Raw genomic sequence first — 21,306 nt, forward strand, 5'->3', positions numbered from 1 at the left:
TCAGGCAGCAATCCGAAAACTCTTTCATCAAGCCATCACATCAGTCCATTAGACACAGATTCTGATTTTTCTTCTTGCAGAACTTGGGCGATCACATAAAACCCTGCAGGCATTTTTGAGTCAACAGAGAGAACATCATATAGGCTTTAATGACTTATTTACTCAGAAAGATTAAAACAAAGAAATCTTTAAATGTAGTACCGAAAAAATGAAAACATTTAAGAGCAAACCAATCGGTTCATGTGAGAAATATCTTACAACTAGTTTCGGATCAGTGGACTGGCTAAGGAGCAAGAATTTCAGGGTTAGTTGCATTCAGGCAAAGCTCTTAAAATAGCCTAGAGTACAACATGTTGCACCACCAAACAGTAATTAGCTTTCCTGTTTTGGTCAGGAGGAGCCATGTTTCAAATACATATCAGTCACAGCCATAGCAAACAAAATATCCGCAGGGCGGTGTTGAGGTGAACCATTAAGAAGCCCTTTCTGTTGCTTATGATGACGTCCTCTATAATTCACAGTTAAAACTGCACCAAATCCAGACAGACAATCTTGTGGAAACGAAGTTGGCTGGGCTTCAAACGATGTTCATGCAAGTTCCTCAGCTTTCCGTACATGCCGAAACTGCAGGGAACGCGCTTAACATTCATTTTAAATGTTCAGTTCCCGCCAGACATTGTAAATCTGCACCCTCAGTGCTGCCCGAAACACCAAATCACATAAAGCTTTAATGTGGAGAAGGTAGGCATTTACTTAATGAGGGTCTATGTTAACTGCCAAACATGTATCCAAAATTACGCAACGCTCCAGAATAAACCCATCAATCACTGAGAACTCGGCTCTCGCGTAAAGGGAGCAGACGGGAAGATAACGGAACAAAAGGAGGAAACGGGGTCAAAATGGAGTGTGGGCAGAACAATACAGGTCAAAATTATAGGGTCCAGGCAGGAGTTGCACAAAGCTGAGATAAACGTTTACTCATTACGTGGACTTTAGTCTATGACTTCATGACTACTACTATGGCAGCAAAAGCAAGTCCTCCCCAAAGCCCAAAGCCAAAGCTTCAGTTTTTCTCAAATGCAGAACAAGTGGACTTCGATCACTTTGGCGAGCTGTGAAAATGCCAGGCTTACAAAGGGCGCACACGAGGGGCAAAAGAGCAGAATATAAACAGACGGTCATGCTGACTGATGGGCCTCTAGAGCTCATCTCCTGTTTAACCCTCATGCCCCAAGTGACGGAGCTCAGACACAGAAGCTCTGCCCACTGTATAATGTATAGCGTACATTGAAATGAACATAACTATCGGGATTTTGTCAGTTATATTCTGACTTACTCTCCACACTGCTATGTTTCTGTGTACACACTTTCATGCATTGGTTGTGACAGAAAAGAATATTGCGGTCAATCAAGCCCTATATATTTCCATGTTCTTTTGTATTGTCCCTGCAAAATTAATAATAATAATAATAATAAAAATGAAGCTAAACTGTAGCTGGTCACCAGTAACAGTTTCTCACTCTAAACACCTTTATAACAAGAAGACTTTTGGCGTAAGACATATGGTCTTCCAAGACTTTGGTGTTACTGAGCAACTGGTTACCACATTTTGTGTCAGCAGGTTTTGGCCACAGCAGGTTTTGGCTTTGTCCATCACTGAAACCAAACAGACTCTCTACAGAGACTGGGGCCGTCCCTGTTCCTGGAGATCCACTGTTCACTCAGATGGCAAGAGGAAGCTGCCCTGTACACAATGTTGAAAAGGTCAACGTGATATATAGACTGTAAAGACAAAGGCCAAACACCACTTGTGAACCAGGTTTCCTTAAGACAGTAAAGTACACCATCCTGACAAGAGACTTTCTAATAATAACCTGATGTCAGAAAAAGTAAGGATATTTTTCAGCACAACTGAATAGAGGTGGTCTGATCATGAACTTCTACAGCTGATTCTGATTTCTTCACAGAATTAAAAACTCAACATCAGTCTTTTGCGAATTTCTTGTCTCTTTGTCATGAGGGCACACACGACACACGCACAAGGTTGGGCTATGAGAGCGCACTCAAAACCCCAAATCACGTGAGACAAAGCTAAACTGGCCCCGTTTGTGCTTTTGTGTACACACAAGTGTGTCAACAATGCAAACTGTGGATAAATGTGTTTAAGAAACGCAGATATCACAAGAGAGCTGAAGGAATATTTTACTACTATATCTTAAACTGGCTGTTTAACTGTGAATAGACTGACTCTCTGTGTTCAACAAGCAGCTGCTCTGTCTTCATCGCACATGCGGCAGGCATACATGTCTCCACTCTCTTCGCCTCTTTTCCCTTTCTTTCCTAGCCTTCTCACTGGCTGCTGTTTGAAGCACTCGTTTAGTTAGACTGAGTAAAATATCGGAAGGCCTCAGATCACTTCAGAGCTTAATCGGAGGGCTAAAGATTGACTCGTTTCCCCTCTCACATTACCAGATCACCCACACAGTCAATCACCTGAGCTCTCCATCAGCGTTCTCAACCTGGAAAATCGCTTGGATAGATTGTGAAAACTTCTAGCAGCTAATCTGTTAAAAGTATTGGAGAAAAAAAGATCAATTGAGCCAAAATCATCACAAGCCTACAGCTTTCTTTTTCAGGTGCGAGTGTTAAGAGGCTAGATAAATCAGTAGCACAGAAATGCACCACTGTGCACAAATGGGCAAAGGGAAACAGACCTTTTTGAGTTAGATGAGCAATGATGGCTGCATCATCAGAACCATGCACTGTATTAAAAACTGCCACGTTTCTATGACGATCACCACATGGAAAACTGTTGTCAATAAACACCACCTGTTGCTACATCCGATAGGAAACGCTGCTGATTTCTTTGCTCATTTGAAATGGACTGATGCACAGTGAAAACATGCATTGTGGTTTGAAGAGTTAACTCTTAAAATTGTTTATGGCTGTCATGTTCTCAAGGCCAAAGAAGAAAAGGACCAGCCAGACTGTAGTTGGAGGTGTAAGTATAAAGTTGTGGTATTAGTGGAGGTATTAGTGGGTAACTTGCACATATGTGCAGGCACCCTTAACAACGGACATAGCTAGAAGCAATATGATGCCTTTTAGAGGACATTTAGAATTCATCTGGGGTGTCCCTGCTCATCTCAACGCGGCAATACTGAGCCACATTGCACATGTTGCAACGGAAACGCTGTGTAATCAGAGAGCACATGTGCTTGACTGGCCTTCCCTGCAGTCCAGACCGGTCTTCCTTCAAAAATGTGCGCAATATACAACAATGAAGGCCCTGCGCAGCTGTACAGCTGAAGACTCATAACAAAAGAAAGGTGCTCCTGAGTGGCGCAGCCGTTTAAATACCAGCCCCATCACCAGGAGATCGAAAGTTTGATTGCGGGTGATGCTACTACCATCCTTAACTGGGAGTCCAAGTCAGCACAACTGGCCTCATTCTCTCTGGGTGGGTAGGATGGAAAAATAGTAGTGATTTCAACATGAACTGAACTGGAAACACATCCCTAATGAATATCCCTCTTCCAATATCTGGCCCCGGCCTATTCCATTCATGCAGTGTGTTTATTTGGGCAACAACACTTGACTGGTCAACACACAGCAGCTTCCTATGTTTCAGAATCTTTAAATCTGGTAATATAATCATGGCAGTGCCAGGAGACTAATTCCAGAAGGCTGACAGACATGTGATACTCAGAAAAGACTTGGTATCTGGTACAGCACTGGTGGCAGGGCATCTTTCTTCCTGATGAAGCTTCCTGCATGTCAGCAGTAAATCAGGCAGTCTTGGGAGTGTTCTGCAGCTAAACAGACTTAAGCAGCTTGTAAGAGAAACAATAATAATAACGAGTCCAAAGCGCATTGACTAACAAACAGACTCTGCTGTCTCCCTGCCAAGCTGCCTCCTAAAGGACACGACACGCGCTGAGCAAGCGGGTTGCGTAAAACTAAAGTCACTTTGCAGCAGCAACACAACAGATAAACAGTGACGCTGACCGGCAATGAGGACTGTGCTACAGATTTATCTCTTCGCATCACCGTGTTTGCACAGTTTTGACATCAAGGATACATAAGAAACCCGTTCATTTTATTCCTTAATCAAAACAGTGAGACACTGTAGGATGTGGGGAAAGTACTGCAGTGTGTTTTAGTGCCAAAGCAGTCCAACTGCCGAAATAATGCCAAAACGTCTAAAAAAATATTTTTAATAATAATAAAAAAAAACTCTAGATGATTTCTAGCAGACATTAGCTTTAAAAATGACATACAAATTATGTAAATGCTATGCAAAAGAGCCTAGCACTGTAGCTGGACCAATTTCAGTACATACTGGTGTTTCACCCTTAATGTCACTAAGCCTATCATGATCATGAAATATTCCCTTAAGATTACTGGCCATAAAAATAATAGCAATTAATTTTATTAGCAATTTAAATGTCCTATTCTGTTTATTGTATGCAAGTATTAGAGTGCAAGCATTTAAGTCCATGATTACGTAACTACTAGAAGGGCCATTGAGGTAGTGCGTATGGACGGAGGGATGGACGGACAGAGCGACAGACAAACAAAACAAATATACATTTATGTGGGCATATATGCATGTCAAACGTCATTCCGTAACCATGACATACTAGTTGACTACACAAACTATGTTTGACTCACAGCATTTTACTGTAAAAGCACTGTATTTCAAATGAATTATTCACATGTGAACACAAAAAACATAAAAGCAATCATGTTTAACCCTATACTTTCCCTAATAGCTGCCCAAGTGCTCAAGATTCATCTCAGTCAAGATATAGTGTCACACTTACCATATGTGTGCAGCCATCCAAAACCATTTTTGCCAGTCTGACCTATTCCATTCTGTTGCTACTGTTTTATTCTGTTCCAGACAGCTGGATTTGCCAGTTATTCCAGATATTCTGTATACATAAGATGAGGTGAGTGAACTACTCCATAACCTTGCTGGAATACCAGGGAAAAAAACTCACTGTCTAATATATACAGAAAAAATGACTACTATGGCCTTTCCAGGTAGAAATACTCAATTGAGGCGAGTTGGCTCCTGAACACCTGCTGCCCAAAAGCCTAGCTCGTTGGAATAGCAAGAAAAAGTGATCCAGCTCACAGCGATGAAACATTCTAATGTATGTGGTCAAAAATATCCACCATTTGCTTTACGAGGTAGAAATACTCAAAGTTTTCTTGTGCCTTGATCTACTACTGATCTCAATGTCACACTAAAATTTGCATTAATTTAGTAAAAGTCAGGGAGCAATAGAAACAGCATGAACATATGAGCATGTAGACCTTTCTGCCATTAAAGTGACCAATCTTCCTATCCTGTATCCTAGTAGTCAATATATAGTATCTCCAAATTTGACGGCTCAAGCTCAGTCACTCTCGTGACCAACTATTCATTCATTTTCTACCTGCTACATGGCAGGTAGGCACGTTAGCTCAAGTTCTCAAAACTTCATGGTACAAAACATTGAGTTAAGGACCTTTAAGGACCATTAATCATTGTACACTTCTGAGATAGGAGACAACTGGCCCACTGTAGAAAGGACACATTTCCCTGACATTTACCATTATTGATTTAACCCAGTAATAAGAGCTTTATTCTTAAATCTTATACATTAATGCATGATATTCATTTTTCAAACGGACAGCTGCCAGAAGTGCACACAGGTAAGTGTTTGCAGATGTTCAACAACATATATGCATAAAAGATAAAAAGCAATACATCCTTCAGCATGAACACTGGCAAGGAGGCTGAACCCGAAAGCAAGCAGTAAAAAGAGACTTTAAGATTCACCCGACACAACAACACTAGAGCGCTGGAGCAGGTACTGAAGGTTAAGATGACAGTTCATGCAGTACAGGCTGTGAAGATGTTAAAGCCTATTACAGCATTGTTTTTTTCTCTCTCCCAATACTAGTCTTATAGCCATTTCCCACCTACTACGTCTCCTCTGCACACCTAATTAGTGAATTTAAGAACTCAAATTGAATCGGAATCTCCGGAGCAGGTGCACATAAACCTAAGGTCTCCATGACCAATGCCAAGCGTTGGCTAGAGGGGGTATAAAGCCCCCTGGCATGTGGAGCAGTGGACCTGTGTTCTCTGGACTGATGGAGCTGAATCAAATACCTTTGGAATGAGTTGGAGTGGCTCAATGTAATCATTAAATATCAGTACCTGACCTCTCTAATGCTCTTGTAGCTGAATGCGAACAAACCCTTACAACAATGTTCCAACATCTAGTGTAAAGTCAGCTGCTAAAGCAACACTTCAGAACACAATAAATCCCGCCTACGTCACCTAAGAGAAGGACACAATCGTCTCATCATTCTGTCTGACAGGGAGACATCTTTAGCACTCAATGAGAAAAGAGCTTCTTTATATTCTCATTTCTATTCATTAGACCATTTCCTAAGGGCCATATTTTACTTCAATGACTTCCCCAGTAATGTGGAGTAGAAGTGATAAGCCTTCGGGGCAAATGGTTTGAGCAGGTCTTGGAGAGCTCATCTCTGCTTCCATCTACAAAAGGGACGTAATCAGGGCCCTGTCTTAAAATCATTAGAGAGCTTGAAGAAGTGCTCTATTGTTATCTCTATTGTTATCTCTATTGTTATCTCTATTGTTATCTCTCATACTTCTTCTTATTCTTCTTCCGCACTCTTGTGCGATTAATACAGCCCGAACCGGTTAACGTACAGACTCCCTTCAAACTGCGCTTTGAAGGTCTCAGCTCTATGACTTGTGCTCTGTATGTTTGGAGCCGATCGGATTGGTAGTTTTTAATAAAATTAAGTTTAAAAATGAAAAACCTCCCATAAGAATGAACGGCGGAATGTTCAGAACATCAGATTCTAGCTGACATCGATGACGTCACAGCAGGCCACTCAGTCTCACAGACACAGCCGATCACGCAGGGAATCTGCTTTAAAATCCTTAAACTTTCACCCAGAAACTCCATTTCAGTTTTAAATGGTAGAGAAACTTGTCATTTCTGAAACCTCAAAATATCTCATCACTTTATCAATTAGCTTTAGAGTTATGAGCATTTGTTTGGCACTAGGCACAAAAAACTGCCCCATTCACTTCCATGTAAATTTCTCAAAATCAGAATCTGCTTATTTAAAGATTTTCTCTGTGTTTAACTCGTCATAACTCAGACATTTTCTTCTGAATACACACAACGTTACACCAAAATAATCCTCAAGGGGTCTAATCTCACACCATCTACCCGGTTAAGCAATAGAGTGAACATTTCCTGAGTTATGACTGTTTGTTCAGAGGGTGCAAATCGGGCTCAAACAAGGCTTCTCCACTAAGAGCTGCATAATAACAGAGTGACAGTTCATTTGAATGACACCCCCCCGACTGCCCCCCCCCCCCCCCCCACCAACACATACATCTCTCCCTCTCTCTCACTCTCACACACACACACACACACACACACACACACACACCTAAGGAAGTGGTGTTCTCCTACACAGAAACACACAGAAACACACACACTTGCAGCTCTTTTCAAGCACTCTTGCGGTTCCTTCAGGAAATGCACATATCGTTAATTTTTGTTCTTTAGATGTTTATTCGATGAGGTCTTTCAGAAACTCTTTTCCGAGGTGCAGAATAAACACATTTGAAAGGCCTGAAATGAACAACACCCACTCTTTACTACTCTAATTGAAAGAAAAACATGCTGCCTACACCTCCTTAATTGTCTCACTATTGTGTAAGCTTTAGCCAGGCTTACTATAAATAGACTCTGCCTTCACAGAAAACATTGATGTGTAAAATCAGAGCGACCCAAATTAGTAGTGCATACAGCGAAGAGGAAAAGCTGCAGACAGAACACAGTGAACAGCCTTGCTCTGTTTAATTCGTCAAAAAAGACAGCTCAAGGTCACGAAGAACCAAGGAACACTCAGAAAAAGTCAAAAGGAACTGACTGATTGTGCAATTAGATAGAAAAGGCGATTCTTCTATATTTCTCCTGGTCTGGTGATGTGGCTTCCTCATGTGTTGAAATCAGCTGCAGAGTCAGAGCACTTCGCCTCATCTGCGGTGGGCAACAGACACTTAAGCGACAACTAAAGTCAGGAACATGTTGCTCAATGTTGCATAGTGTTACAGAGAAGTGGGCTAAACTGCACGGTATCTTCTGTAATTAAGAACATCCACTTTCAAACTAAAGCACTTCTGTACTTGAAAGAATGTGTCTGTCACAGTTTCTTTCAAAAAGGACAGAAGCAGTGTACTGACACTAACACATAGTAATAATCATAATAAATGCAAAAATACAAGTACAAATCTACAAGTTAACAGGTAAATACCAGAAACTAGGTATTATGCTGGCAACATTTTATTATGAGAATGCACAGCAACAGTAATAATCTAGAATTCCAATTAAAAATGGGCCTCATTTTTTGTGTTTGAGAAAGGTCCTAAGAAGACGTTTGTCAGATTTATGACGTGTTCTTAAACTGCAGAATTGCTCGCACTTTTGCAGGAAAAAATTGGAAAATGTATTGGAAAAAGTCCAATAAATCACTTGCACAGTACTTTTCTGCATTAATAAAAACATATTTAATACAACTGTCTTGCTTTTTTCTCTTTACTTTGAAAAACTATTAAAGACCGACTAATGTGTTATCAAGGGTAACGTCACAGCTTTTGTTTGGTTATGATTTGTGATCGATTACTTCTGATGCACAGTTCTTTTTTGTAGTAGTAATGTAAAGATAGCTTCTTTTCCAATATCGACATCAAAACCTTCGGTATTTGCTGAAATCTTTACAAATCTATTTTTTAAAACTAAGACACTTTAAATAACTGTTGCATCTCTAGTTGCAGAATCTGATCTATTTGACCAGAAAGCAAGTGAATGGGCTGGGAATACGTACTGGTCATGTCTAGTGTCTGGGACACTACGGTCCATTCGGAGTTTGTCGCTCTCCACCTGGTTGAACTTGTTTCGGGCGTAGGGATCCTGTCCCGGCCTCACCACTGTAGCTCCCACGTACAGGTCCTGGTCAAAGTCCTGCCACCTCACTTTGCCTGGAAAACAAAACAAAACAAAACAAGCACACATACAGGATGTCAGGGTGTACTGTAAACAGCTAGGCATTTACTTTCTTCCACCATAAATTCTCCAAGTAAGCAGATGGCTGTATGTTCTAAGGGAAGGTTGAATGTTTGCATTGGCTTCTCTCCATGTAAATAAATGAACCGGCTCTTACAGCTGAAGATAACTTCCACTAATCTGTTCCAGTGTGTGTGAGCACAATGACAGGATACATCATTAGACACCATCAAGCTGTCAGACACTTTCCTCATCACTATATTGTATTAAAGCAAGGCTATTACAGCTGTCCATTAAATCTCCACATACGTTAAAGGACCAATGCCAGTTTGCCTGAAAAGAATAAGCAAGAAAGTGGGCGGTCTATTCAATTCCTTTATGTACTGGTAACTTAGAAACATTTGGAACTCATGCTTAGTATTTAATAAGCCAAAACACAAGAATATGGTTGAAGAGGTTTAGTCCAAATAGTGGCACAACCGTCTAAACGCTGACCCCATCGTTGGGACACCATGGTGAGTGCATAACTAGCCTTACTTTCCCTGGGTGGGCGTGACAGCCAATGTGGGTTACCTCCTCCAAGAGCATTCAGCTGTTTACTGACATGTTAGCAGCAGTTGGAAAAGATGTGTTGGTGCTTCACATCACTTTGAGCAAGCATATGCTAGTCCTCACCCTCCAAGCTTGGGTCCATCATGTGATATGGAGACTTGGCAGACACGTGTGAATTGGCCTCAATGTAAAGCTCACCATTGCAATCCTATGTTACTGAAATACCAGTCAGCACATCTCTTTTTCTGGAATAACATTTTCCAAGTCCATGCGAGTAAAATCAGCTGCCTGGATTATTGATTAATCCAAGAAGACAGCTGTGATGATAATTAGGTTTGTGAAACATACGACGGAATTCAATTCTGTTATCACTCTTTAACAGAAGCACACAGGCAATTAATATAGGCCTGTGGTAGGTGTCGTTTGCATTATAATTAGCCTGTCTGTCTAACAGTGATCTGCTACTGATGCTAACCATCCAGGAAAAAGCCAATATGACTCAGTGGCTAAGGCCTAAAACGGGTACGAAGTAATAAGGGCAGCCCTTCACACACAAGCATTATTCCAAAGTGAACCATGTTCCAATGTACCAACTGAACTTTTGCCCGTTTTTGACACTGCGCTTAAATCAAACAAGAGAGGAAGATGAATCAATGCAATCTTTAATGGAGGAGGGTTAGTTAGAGTGATGGCCACGAGCCAGAAAACCACCACATCCCAACCGCTCGACTAAACATGATCCAAGGTAGTTTGAAAACAGACCTCTAAAAGAAGCAAGGTTAAGAAGATTATTAGAAGCACTCAGGAAGCAGGAGGCAAACTGAAGTAGGAGTTGAATGTCAAACTCTTTTTCTTTAAGAGCATGTGCAGCAGCTGTTGTCCGGACTTGCTTTCAAAAGCGAATCTAATTTAACTTCTATTTAAAGACATTTGTAGATTATGCACTTCAGTATGAGATTGAAAGCGTGATATTGCTGAGATTTTTCATTTGAAATGTAAAAAACGTGCAAGAAATGTTGCCCTATACTTGAAATGGCATGACTCACAATCAAATCTAACCACATCTGTTGACACTGGATATTGGCCCAAGCCTTCTGTGCCTACAATAGCACGGTGTCTAAACAGAATCAGTTTAATAAATGAATAAAGCAACAGTTACAGGGCACATCTGTACGCTTTTATCACTGAATCATTGATACCATTAGTATCCATGATACAGTTAACTACTGTATGTTTGATTACAAAGAGTATAATTAGTCCTGGCAAACTGGATTTAGTGCAGTGCAATGGGAGAAACATTGAATAAATATCACTGTATTTATAGTTTTTGATTGTGTATTGTACTCATCTGATGGCATATATATATATATATATACACACACACATACATACATACACACATTATATATATATATATATATATATATATATATATATATATATATATATATAATGTGTGTATATATGTATGTATGTATGTGTGTGTGTGTGTGTGTGTGTGTGTGTGTGTGTGTGTGTGTGTGTGTGTGTGTGTGTGTGTGTATATATATATATATATATATATATATATATATATATATATATATATATATATATATATATAGTGTGTATATAATGATTGAGATCATATAAACTGCATCAGATGCAGTGCCCTCCACAAATACTGGCACTTTTATAGCTTATATTTTAGAACTTTCATTTAAAACAGAAATACCTAACCTTCATTTGAAGTATAATGATTCAAAGAAAAACCTACATTTTTATCATGAAAAACATTTTTCTAAAATCTGTGTATGTCACAATTGTTGGCACCCCTTTTTCCATCCTTTGTAATGATAACAGCTGAGTCTTCTCCTGCAATGCTTAATGAGACTAGAGAACACACGGCAAGAGATCTGAGATGATTCCTCTATACAGAACCTCTTCCGGAACCTTCAGATTCTGAGGTCCACTCTGCGGGTTTAGGCCAGGAGACTGGAGTGGCCACGGCATAACCTTGATTCTGTGGACAGTGGTTGTGTTGATTTTGGGGTGTGCTCTGATCATCGCCCTGCTGGAAGATCCAAATTGGCCCAGTTTAACCTTCCTGGCTGAGACGGTCAGGCACTGATTTTATTTCTGCTGGTACATGGAGTCTTTGATGTATCTAAATAAATTGTCCAGGGTCTTCAGAAGAAGAACAGCCACACAACGTCACAGATCCAGCACCACACTTCACAGTGGGGATGAGGTACTTTTCTGCATAGCTATCTTTGTATCTCCATCAAACTCACTTCTGGTACTTCTTACCAAAAAGCTGTATTTTGATCACATCTGACCAGAGAACACAGTCCCACTGATCACTCCAGTAACGTTAAGTGTAGGAGCTCGAGTTTGTTGGTCCTTGACAGCAGAAATTTCTTCTGGCAAAACCCCCAATCAACTAGTGGATATCTAGGTGGCACTGGATTGTAGTTTGGACCCCAAGACCTAACTTATGTCTGCAATTCAACAGCTGTGATCCTTAAAAGATTCTTTGTCCACTCAAACCATCCTCCTCATTGTACGTGAGGTCAGTACAGACATACGTCCTCCTGCTAGCAGATTCTTAACATTTCCATTTACTATAAACTTTAATTATTGCCCTGATAGTAGAAATGTGCAGTTTCAACTGTTTAGCTATTTTCTTGTGGCCATTTTCTGATTTGCACAGCTCAACATCCTCTTGTTGCACTGCTCTTTTCTGTAGTCCTTCATCCATAGTAATGGATGACTGAGGGAATTTGGCTGGTGTCACCTCATATTTATAACCCAGTGAAACAGAAAGGCATGGCTGACCATTTAAGTGGTCCTAATTGCCCAAGTGAACTTTAAAACATGAACGAATGAATATACAGTTCATTTAGATTATGCTCATAAGAAATTTGATGTGTGCCAACTATTGGGGCACACAGACTTGAGAAAATCATCTATTTCATGATTCATGTTTACCAATATTTGTGGAGGGCAGTGTACTTGCCTCAAACTATGTTGGGTTGTCAAAGATCTCAACAGAGATGCTGTACACTGACACTGTATGACTGACAGTGCAGGACATGCTGTTACCTATAACAATGGACAGAACGATGTTTATGTATTGCACTTGTGTCCATTTTTACAGATATCAGATGATGCAATTTGTTTACCAGCGTCCAGCCCCAGTCAGGCACGTAGCAAAGGACAGAAAATCAATCTGGGCATGTTGAGTCAAATGGACAGTGACAAAGCTCAGACAGAGCTGTTGTATCCAAGTGTGTCATCGTTATCATGTATAACACCTAAGGAGAACACAGTGGAAGCACTCTGGAACAGCACTTCTGAAGGACTCTCTTTTAAGGGGTCAATGGCATGTCCTGTGGTGGAGGGAGACAGAGCTGTCATCAGAGTAATTAACTGCTCAAGACAAAACAGAGCCGCTAGGCGGTGGCCTTCACGGTCCACCTCAACATAGTCTAGTGCAAGATTTCTAATGCCTGGACGTGTGCAAAGAACAGAACAAAGAAATCACAATACCTAACAGTCAAGCAGACCACCAGAGCAACTCACACCAGACACTATAAACTACAAACCAACACACTAAACAGACATCATACCAATTTACCCGCTACTACAGCAATATGACAAAATCATCATCATTTATCATAATGAATTACGTCACAATATCCTTTTCTGAGGCTATGATGGACACAGTCAGTCAGACTCTCTTTAAGATGTTCTTAAACCACAGAATTGTTCATACCTGTCTGCTCTTGAGTGTAAACTCAATTCTTACCCAGAACAAATCCCAAATAACAAAAGACGGGTGAATGTCAGAATCGTGAAAACTGCATAAGCGTGTTTTAAGAAGACATTTCTTTTTAAGAACGATTGTTAAAAGAGGTCTTAAATACACACACACACACACACACACACACACACACACACACACCTTCTAAACCACTTCTCCTTCTGGGTCGCGGGGGTGCTGGAGCCTACCCCAGCTGTCATCGGGTGGAAGGCAGGATACACCCTGGACAGGTTGCCAGTCCATCAAAGGGAAGAGGGACAGACATACACACACACACACACACACACACACACACCTATGGGGAATTTACCATGTCGAACTGGCCTGAATGCATGTCTTTGGATTGTGGGAGGAAGGTCTTAAATACAGTTTTTGTATAAATAAATAAATAAATACTCAAATATTCTCTTATGAAAGTCTTTTAAAAAGTTAAGAAAATTAAAACAAAAATTACAAAATTTATTTTCTTTTTAAACATATTTTTCAATGTTACATGTTATTTGTCATGTAGAATATCAATAGGTTACATTTTCACCAGATATGGTGAAATTTAAGAATTGTTTTTCCCCCAGATAGATCACGTTATTAGAACTGGAAGGAATAAAGAAAATCCATAAGATTTTTTTAAAGAATAACAATTTAATTAAATTAGTTCATTAAAAGAAAAGACACAATCAAGATTTTCTTTTTTAAGACAGTTTCCTGCATCCGGCATCACATTCCTTTTTCCACTAATTGAACCTCAGGAAAACAAAATATTGTGATGCACATCATATGTCACGAAGTATTACACATTATACTTTTACCGCCCACCCCTAACACTATATAAATATACTCACCTAATAAATTAGATCTGTTCTGTACATGGTTCGTGAGTAATGGCCCACATAATGCACAGTGGTCACGTTTACATGAACATTACAACTCTCAGTTTCAAATGTGACTAAGACAACAACAGGAAGGAGCAAAAAAAAATTCAACAGGATCCTGGAAACAATAATCTGGCTCTGTGCCAAGAAAAAAAAAATTAATAAATAAAAAATTAGCATACCAAAAATAAAATGAGTACAGAACACCAGGACTGGGAGCAGGTCGTAAGAACTGAACTAAACCATAACGTGCTTAAACCCAACTCGTCTAAACCCAATTATTTGTCCTAATCCCATTAGTCTGTACACGAAAATGTGGTCTCTGTTAGGAATGCTTTGTTTTTCCTCCCCCTCTCTCTCTCTCTCTCTCTCTCTCTCTCCTTCCTTTAAGCCACAGTCGTGCTACAAGTCTCTCAACTTAGATGTAGGTCTTCAGTAGATCTTCAATATGCAAATGAATGGCTTCAACAAACATAAAAACCGAATGCAAGGCTTTGCCTATAATTAGAAAACCTGTCCTCTCCTTTAATGAAGCAGAACTGCCTTTGCGTCACAAACCAACTGTTGCGACGGAAACGAGGTGCTGCTGCATGAATTCTTCACTCGGTACGAATTCAAGTGGCTGTCTGACCTAAATAACAAAAGGAACTTACAAAGACAAAACTGACTATTGATAATCCCCTGAAACTGGGCCCTAAAGCAACAGCAACAGATGGGGAGCACATCATGTGGTATGCAACAATGCAGAAATCTGCTTCCCTACTTCTGGCTCGCAACTCATAGTTTAAAGTGTATAATGAACTAATTGGAGCAGCGCTCTAAGGGCCGCAGTTCCAGAGAGAGACGGTGTCATCTCAGAACATAAACATGCTCCAATTTACATCTCTACCACATAGCACGTCTGCAAGAACTGCGGTGCATACTATAAAAAGTCAACATATGCTGGCACCCAAGGCTTAAGACACAGTAAATTGGATCTGCCTTGGCTTGAACATCCTGGCTCACGAACTGGTAAGAGCAGGGCTGGAGTTTCAGCCTGGCTGATCAGCCTGGGGACCGCCGTAACATGCTGCATTTTTCATCTTCCTGAGTGAGTTCATATACATGCAGCATACAGAAGAGAAAGAGCTGCAGGCCACTGAACGGAAACACAGCAGAGACCCTAGTGTGTACAAGCCCGTCATGCAAGATAGCGAATTTCAACCTAGTCCTCAAAGACCCCCAACTGAGTTCACATTTTTCCTCTATTGTAGCCAAATACACCACTCAGGTATGTCTGGAGCTGGAATACAGCAAAAGACCCCTGCTACAAAAGTTAGTGTTAATCTAGATAATAACGATAAGACTAATAATATTGCAGAGAGCCTTTCAGGTGCGTTCTTACCAGGAGGAAGCGTTTCCATGCTATGGGCTCTGTCGTCTGTGTTGACGTGTGCTTGAATTCTGTTTGAATTGAACCCACTCCAGTCATCCTGTTGAAGGGGTAAAACAAAAAACAATATTAAGTACTTCAACAAAAATAGATAAAACCAGCAGCAAACAACAATAACAGCTTTATTCAGCACTCCACATATTTCAAACGAAACAAAGTATTTACAAATGATCAAAAAGCTTATTGCTTATTTGGGCTACACAAAAAATAAAATAAATAATAAAAATGTGGATTCTTTACATGTTGAAAAAAAAACATACAATGTACTATCTGATCTCTAAGGGTTCAACCATTTCTATACAATCTAAAATATAATGGCTTTTTTCTTCTGAAGTCACTTCTAAAGTCCAGAGTTTGTGGTTATTTTGGGAAGGCTGGCACAGCAAGCATTGAAAAAAGTTCTGCTTGAGAACTTTCATTCATCTGAGCCAAACCAATCTATGTAGAAAGCCAACTCCAAAACAGTTGGGACAGCAGGAAAGATGCAAATAAAAACAGACAGCAACGATTTGCTAATCCCTTTTGACCCATATTCAATAGAAACCAAACAAAACAAGATATTTCAATGTTTCAACAATTAACCTTATTGTTTTTTGTACATGCTTACTTCAAATTTGATGCCTGCAACATTTTCCAAAAAAGTTGGGACAAGGACATGTTTACTATGGCGTTACCTCATTTGTTCTTTTAAAAGCATGCAGTATTCCTTCGGGAACCAAAGGCACCCATCGCTGAAGATGTTGGACATTTTTGCTTGATATTTCATCCACTTTTTAAAGCATTCTGGAGCCTTTGTGGTTATACTCGTTAGACGAATGTTGCCTTTTAATGCAGGGCTGTCTCAGCATTTGAAGGTCATGAGCATTCAATGCTGGTTTTTGGCCTTAGCCTTTATGCACAGAGTTCTCTCTGGATTCTGGGAATCTTTCAATAAATGTTATGGATTTTAAATACTGAAATTCTCAAATTCCCTGTAATTGTGCATTGAGAAACGCTGTTCTTAAACTTGCAGACTATTCCTCAACAGCGCCTTTTCAAATCTTCAGTCTGCTGCTGCTCATCCCTCTCTCACTCTGCCCCTCTCAGCTCTTTTTAAAGGCCCTCACGCTGCCAGCCAGATCAGCATCAGCTGGCTCTCTTTAAGGGCAGCAGAGCACCAGAGCCGAGAGGGAACGAGAGCTCGCCACTCCGCCTCCCCGTTACCACCCCCCCAGCTGGCACTTGGCAGCCTGGGTCGAACGTAGCAAGCTTGCTGCGTAACAGGGGACGGGGCCAGGCAGCAGAGCCCAGGACTTGCTTCTTCCTCTGGTGCCTCTCGTAGCCGGCACCAGCGTCGTCCCCCTCCTCCCGTCGTCACTCTGGTGACTCGAGTCCGTCGGGGGAGCTGGGGCTTTGCACTCCGCCCCCTCCACACTTGCGGCTCTCTCCCCGGCATCCTCGCCGAGGTTCGTCGCCGCCGAGTGTTCGGGCCCCGCCTTCCTGCCGGCTCTCGCGGCTGTCATCGGGGCCCAGGGGGCGAGTGCATGCCACAAGCCTAAAGCCTATTCACCTGTGGAAAGTTCCGAAACAGGTCGTTTTGATCATTCCACAAGCTTCCTCATCTTACACTGTTCCTGTCTCAAATGTTTTAAATGTGCTGCTGGCATTTGGATCTCACCTTTATTAACCAAATTTGATGGAGCTGATAAGACAAAATGTTAAATCTCTCTTTGTGCTGTTTTCAGTTAAATGCCTGTAAATAACTGCTTTTATTTTACCTGCTGTCCCAACTTCTCGGGAATTGGGTTTGCTGTATATAATCACAATCAAGACACTGTCAACACAAATAAAAAGTTAGATGAAAGCCCAATCCTATAGAACAAAAACGTGTTAGCCAATGAGGTCACGGCAAAAGAAATCCATTAAATTCACCTTTAAGTGCTCATAATATTAAGTGCGCATGTTATCTAGCGCATTTGAACATGAAGTACATCAGTAGTTTTAGGTAAACCAGCAAAGACGTAACTCTAAGAGAACAAAAACACAAGCATGAGTCAACTTCTTACAGACCTGCCTCTGTTCCTGAGATGAAAGTTCACTGAGCTAGTTGAAGTGTCATTTAAAAGTCAAATCAGAGAGATGTTCTGATCTCTAGAGTCAGAATCCCAGAGTTTCTTTAATGCTTTCCTTCTTTTTGCCTCAGTGTCAAAAAGGGTAAGCTTTGTATTTGTTTATCAGGTTCATAATCATCTAGCTATTGTATACAAAACTGATCAAGCAGTTTTATTATAAATGCCAGCGTTTTTATGATGAGACACACACTGTTATGGGACCAAGTAGAGTCATATACTAAGAAAATGGAAACTGAAAAGACACATCTGGGAAACCATAAAAGTGCAAATATCTGGCAACTGGGTAGTTAATCCAGTTTCAGCATTATCCAGTCCAGATTTCAAGCTGATTTATAAGCACAAAATCCTTCATTTCTGCACTTCCAAGCATAATAACCACTCCAAATACACCCTAAAACAAATAAATCACAGAAAATATTTGAATACGCTCATTAACTTATACAAACTCATTCACTTTTTCATTTGTTCATTCACTAAGTCACCAGAGCTGTTCTAAAGTTGTGTACACCTACACTCATTACTGATGAAGTTCATGCTCATAGCAGATTCTCTGCTCTCCTCATTGTGAAATTCATAGGCCCCGAAATATAAAAACAGTTCAATCAATTTCACTTCAAAATTAAGCATTACGTCCTCCCAGCAAATCACTTCTAAGGCCTAATCCTGGATTTTGGGTCTCGCAAATCACTTTTGCTAGGGTACAGCTCATGATGATTGCCTAAACTGCTCCAGGGCAGGTCGAGTTTAGGATTTAGGATCATAAACAGCTCCTGGTCCAATGAAGAACTGACTTCTGCCGGAGGTGGAACCCTTCTGTCCTTTTCAGTTCCCGTTTTTTAAACAGGGAAATCAAGTCAGCCTACACAGATATCAAGAAAAAGCAATTATTACTCCAATAAGAACCAATACGGTGGCAATGGCAACCGCACTGCTTTTTACAGAGATAAACTCTTTGCTTTTTTACTTATTTACAAAAGTGTGATTTCTTTTTCTTAAAAAAAACAAGCCACTTGACTCGTACTCATGTTTCTTGCGATTGGCCGTTTGCCATAAATGTCATGCTTTCAAGCATATGCAGATGAGAATTAATCACAGCTTGACTAAACCAGCTGGGTTAACAGAGAAAGATGTTAATCACTGTCGTAGAAAATGAGTGCGGTTGCAATTGTTAGGCATTGTGGCCCTGAAGGTCAGTCAGGAACACCGTCTCGTTGAGCTTCACGAGACAGACTCCAGGTTAGACCGATGGTAGAGTAAGGTGTCCTGCTTACAGCCGAGTGTGTCCATTCATCCAGAACATTGACTCTTTAACACGGTATCATATCAGCAGCCACCATCTGTCACATCCAGTCTGCGTAGGGCATGCAAGTGAAAAATAATCCTTTGTCAATAATGCTCAAAGGCACTAACCTTGACACCTCAAAACAAATGCACCGGTGGAATCTTTGAGTACTCTAAAGTAGTCTTACATGCAAGCACTCTTAAAGGTGCTTCCCTCTGCCGCCTCTAACGTATATTTTATAAAAATATAAATAAAGAACTGGAAAGAAACCCATGCGTTAAAAAAATACCTGAAATACAGGCTAGAAAAGGGTTTAGAAATAAAGAAGAAAACTTAATGGAAACATTTTTCCAAGTGCTGCTACAGCGGAAATGACAGTCATGTGTTTGGCACTGAATCCTCTCAGAACTGTTTGCTGAGGTGGCGATCGCAGGGGTGGGTGGCGGCAAAGAGGGGCAGCGACAGGCCTCATTAAATGCGCCACTGCCCGCTCCGCCCGGCCTGTCTGTACTGTCTGGGCTTTAGCCATGTATAGCTGACAGAGGGCTTTCAAACTGCTCTAACAGGAGCTACTGAAGCTTCGAGTGCCTCCACTGTATACAGTGAGGGAGACTTTAGTTCGCTATAAGCATGTCACGTCATCTTCACAAGTTGATGGAACCACTGAACTGCGCTTTCTTTTGGCGACTTTTTTGGAAATGCAAAAAATACTTGGATATCTACAAACGGCGAAGATGCTACATCTAATATGTACTAAATCTAATACATACTAAATGGCTTGGATTGACCACACCATCCGTACTGAAGTAAAATCTACAGAGATCCATAAGCTACATTGTAAAACCTACCCACACATCTCAAATAATAAAGTTAACACAACTTAAATACTGCAGAATGTAACAGTTACTGTAACGTAAACTGAAAAATTCAGAGTAACTCAAATGAATTGGGTTTTTTTTGTCATTTTGTCAAATGCAGTCATACAAGACTGGATCATTTCCCCTTTTCTAACTTTACATCCACACCTGCAATGAATGACAGACTCCTTACGTAATGTACTCTTCCTTGTTGTAGCCTATTGAGAATCACAGAATTGTTAAAAACGATGGCAGCCAAACACAAAGCAGTCTGGACGCCCTCAGGAGTGGCTGGTCAGCTGATTCAGTTGTTAAGAGGTTGGATTATTACAGATTTCTCAGCTTTATTTGATAAATGTTCAGCCAATTCAACCTCCTTCAGTAAAACTCGCATCATTCCTATTCCCTCTTGGTACCACGTATTTGCATATTGGGCATGTCTTTCCACCTTATTTATTAGGGGTGGGAATCTAGGCACCTCGCGATCTGATTAGGATTCAGAGGGCTGCGATGTGATTATAAACGATTATCTCGATGCATGCATGAATAAATGCATGTTCTGTTCATACTCAGTTCAGGGAATTATTTAAAGACTAAACGTTTTAATTTAATTTCATAAATGGTTTAACGCAATCTGTTCCCTCAAACCATCTGAGCTGACTTCACTCATCAGGTTCTACAGCAGACAGGACTTCTCCAGAGCCAGAACATACCATGGTCCACAGTGAGCAGAAAGCTGGTGAGGATTACTCAACTCAGGGCTGTAGAAAACGCAATAATTCATTCATGTTGCCTGCACTGATAACAAATAATGGAAAATATGGGTATGCGGACAACGGGGTAAAGGCCAAGCCAATAGGTAACAAACAACCAAAGAGTAAGCATGCAACACAGCACACGGCTGGTAATAACTCAAAAGGCAGGTGAGGAGGAGGAAAATAAACACAGACCAGGCAGAATGTGTTGCTCTCGGTCCAGCATCTGGAGCACAACACCCAGCCAAGCAAACTCCCAAGCATCAGGACACAACACGGCTCAGCTGGACAGCACTCAGGTAAAGTCGCTTATCAGTGTATTTATCATGTCAAACCCAGAGGGCAAGGTTAAAGTAATGTCCGTTTGAATGAAATGGAACGTAATTTTCCAAATATGTTATTTATGTGCTGCAGACAGATAATAAGCTCTTCATATCCCAGTACAGATGGTTCAATGAATGTGTACTGAATGAGAGATGCAGCTGGCACAGGCAAGGCATCCACTTTCAGTACGAGATAGGATGCTG

The 21,306-nt window shown here is 40.8% G+C and overlaps 1 protein-coding gene across 2 annotated transcripts in view; it reads right to left on the bottom strand.

Moving 5' to 3' along the window:
• galnt2 (UDP-N-acetyl-alpha-D-galactosamine:polypeptide N-acetylgalactosaminyltransferase 2) overlaps positions 1-21,306 on the bottom strand; it is a 119,507-nt gene that overhangs the window by 37,394 nt on the left and 60,807 nt on the right. For both annotated transcript variants that reach the window (XM_017710143.2, XM_017710144.2), the window contains exons 2-3: positions 15,727-15,814; positions 8,938-9,091 (exon numbers count right to left, since the gene is read on the bottom strand). In XM_017710143.2, coding sequence (XP_017565632.1) covers positions 8,938-9,091; positions 15,727-15,814 — 242 coding nt within the window. The remainder of the gene's footprint in view (positions 1-8,937; positions 9,092-15,726; positions 15,815-21,306) is intronic.

The sequence above is a fragment of the Pygocentrus nattereri genome, chromosome 5 (genome assembly GCF_015220715.1).
Source record: "Pygocentrus nattereri isolate fPygNat1 chromosome 5, fPygNat1.pri, whole genome shotgun sequence".
Classification (NCBI taxonomy): Eukaryota; Metazoa; Chordata; class Actinopteri; order Characiformes; family Serrasalmidae; genus Pygocentrus; species Pygocentrus nattereri.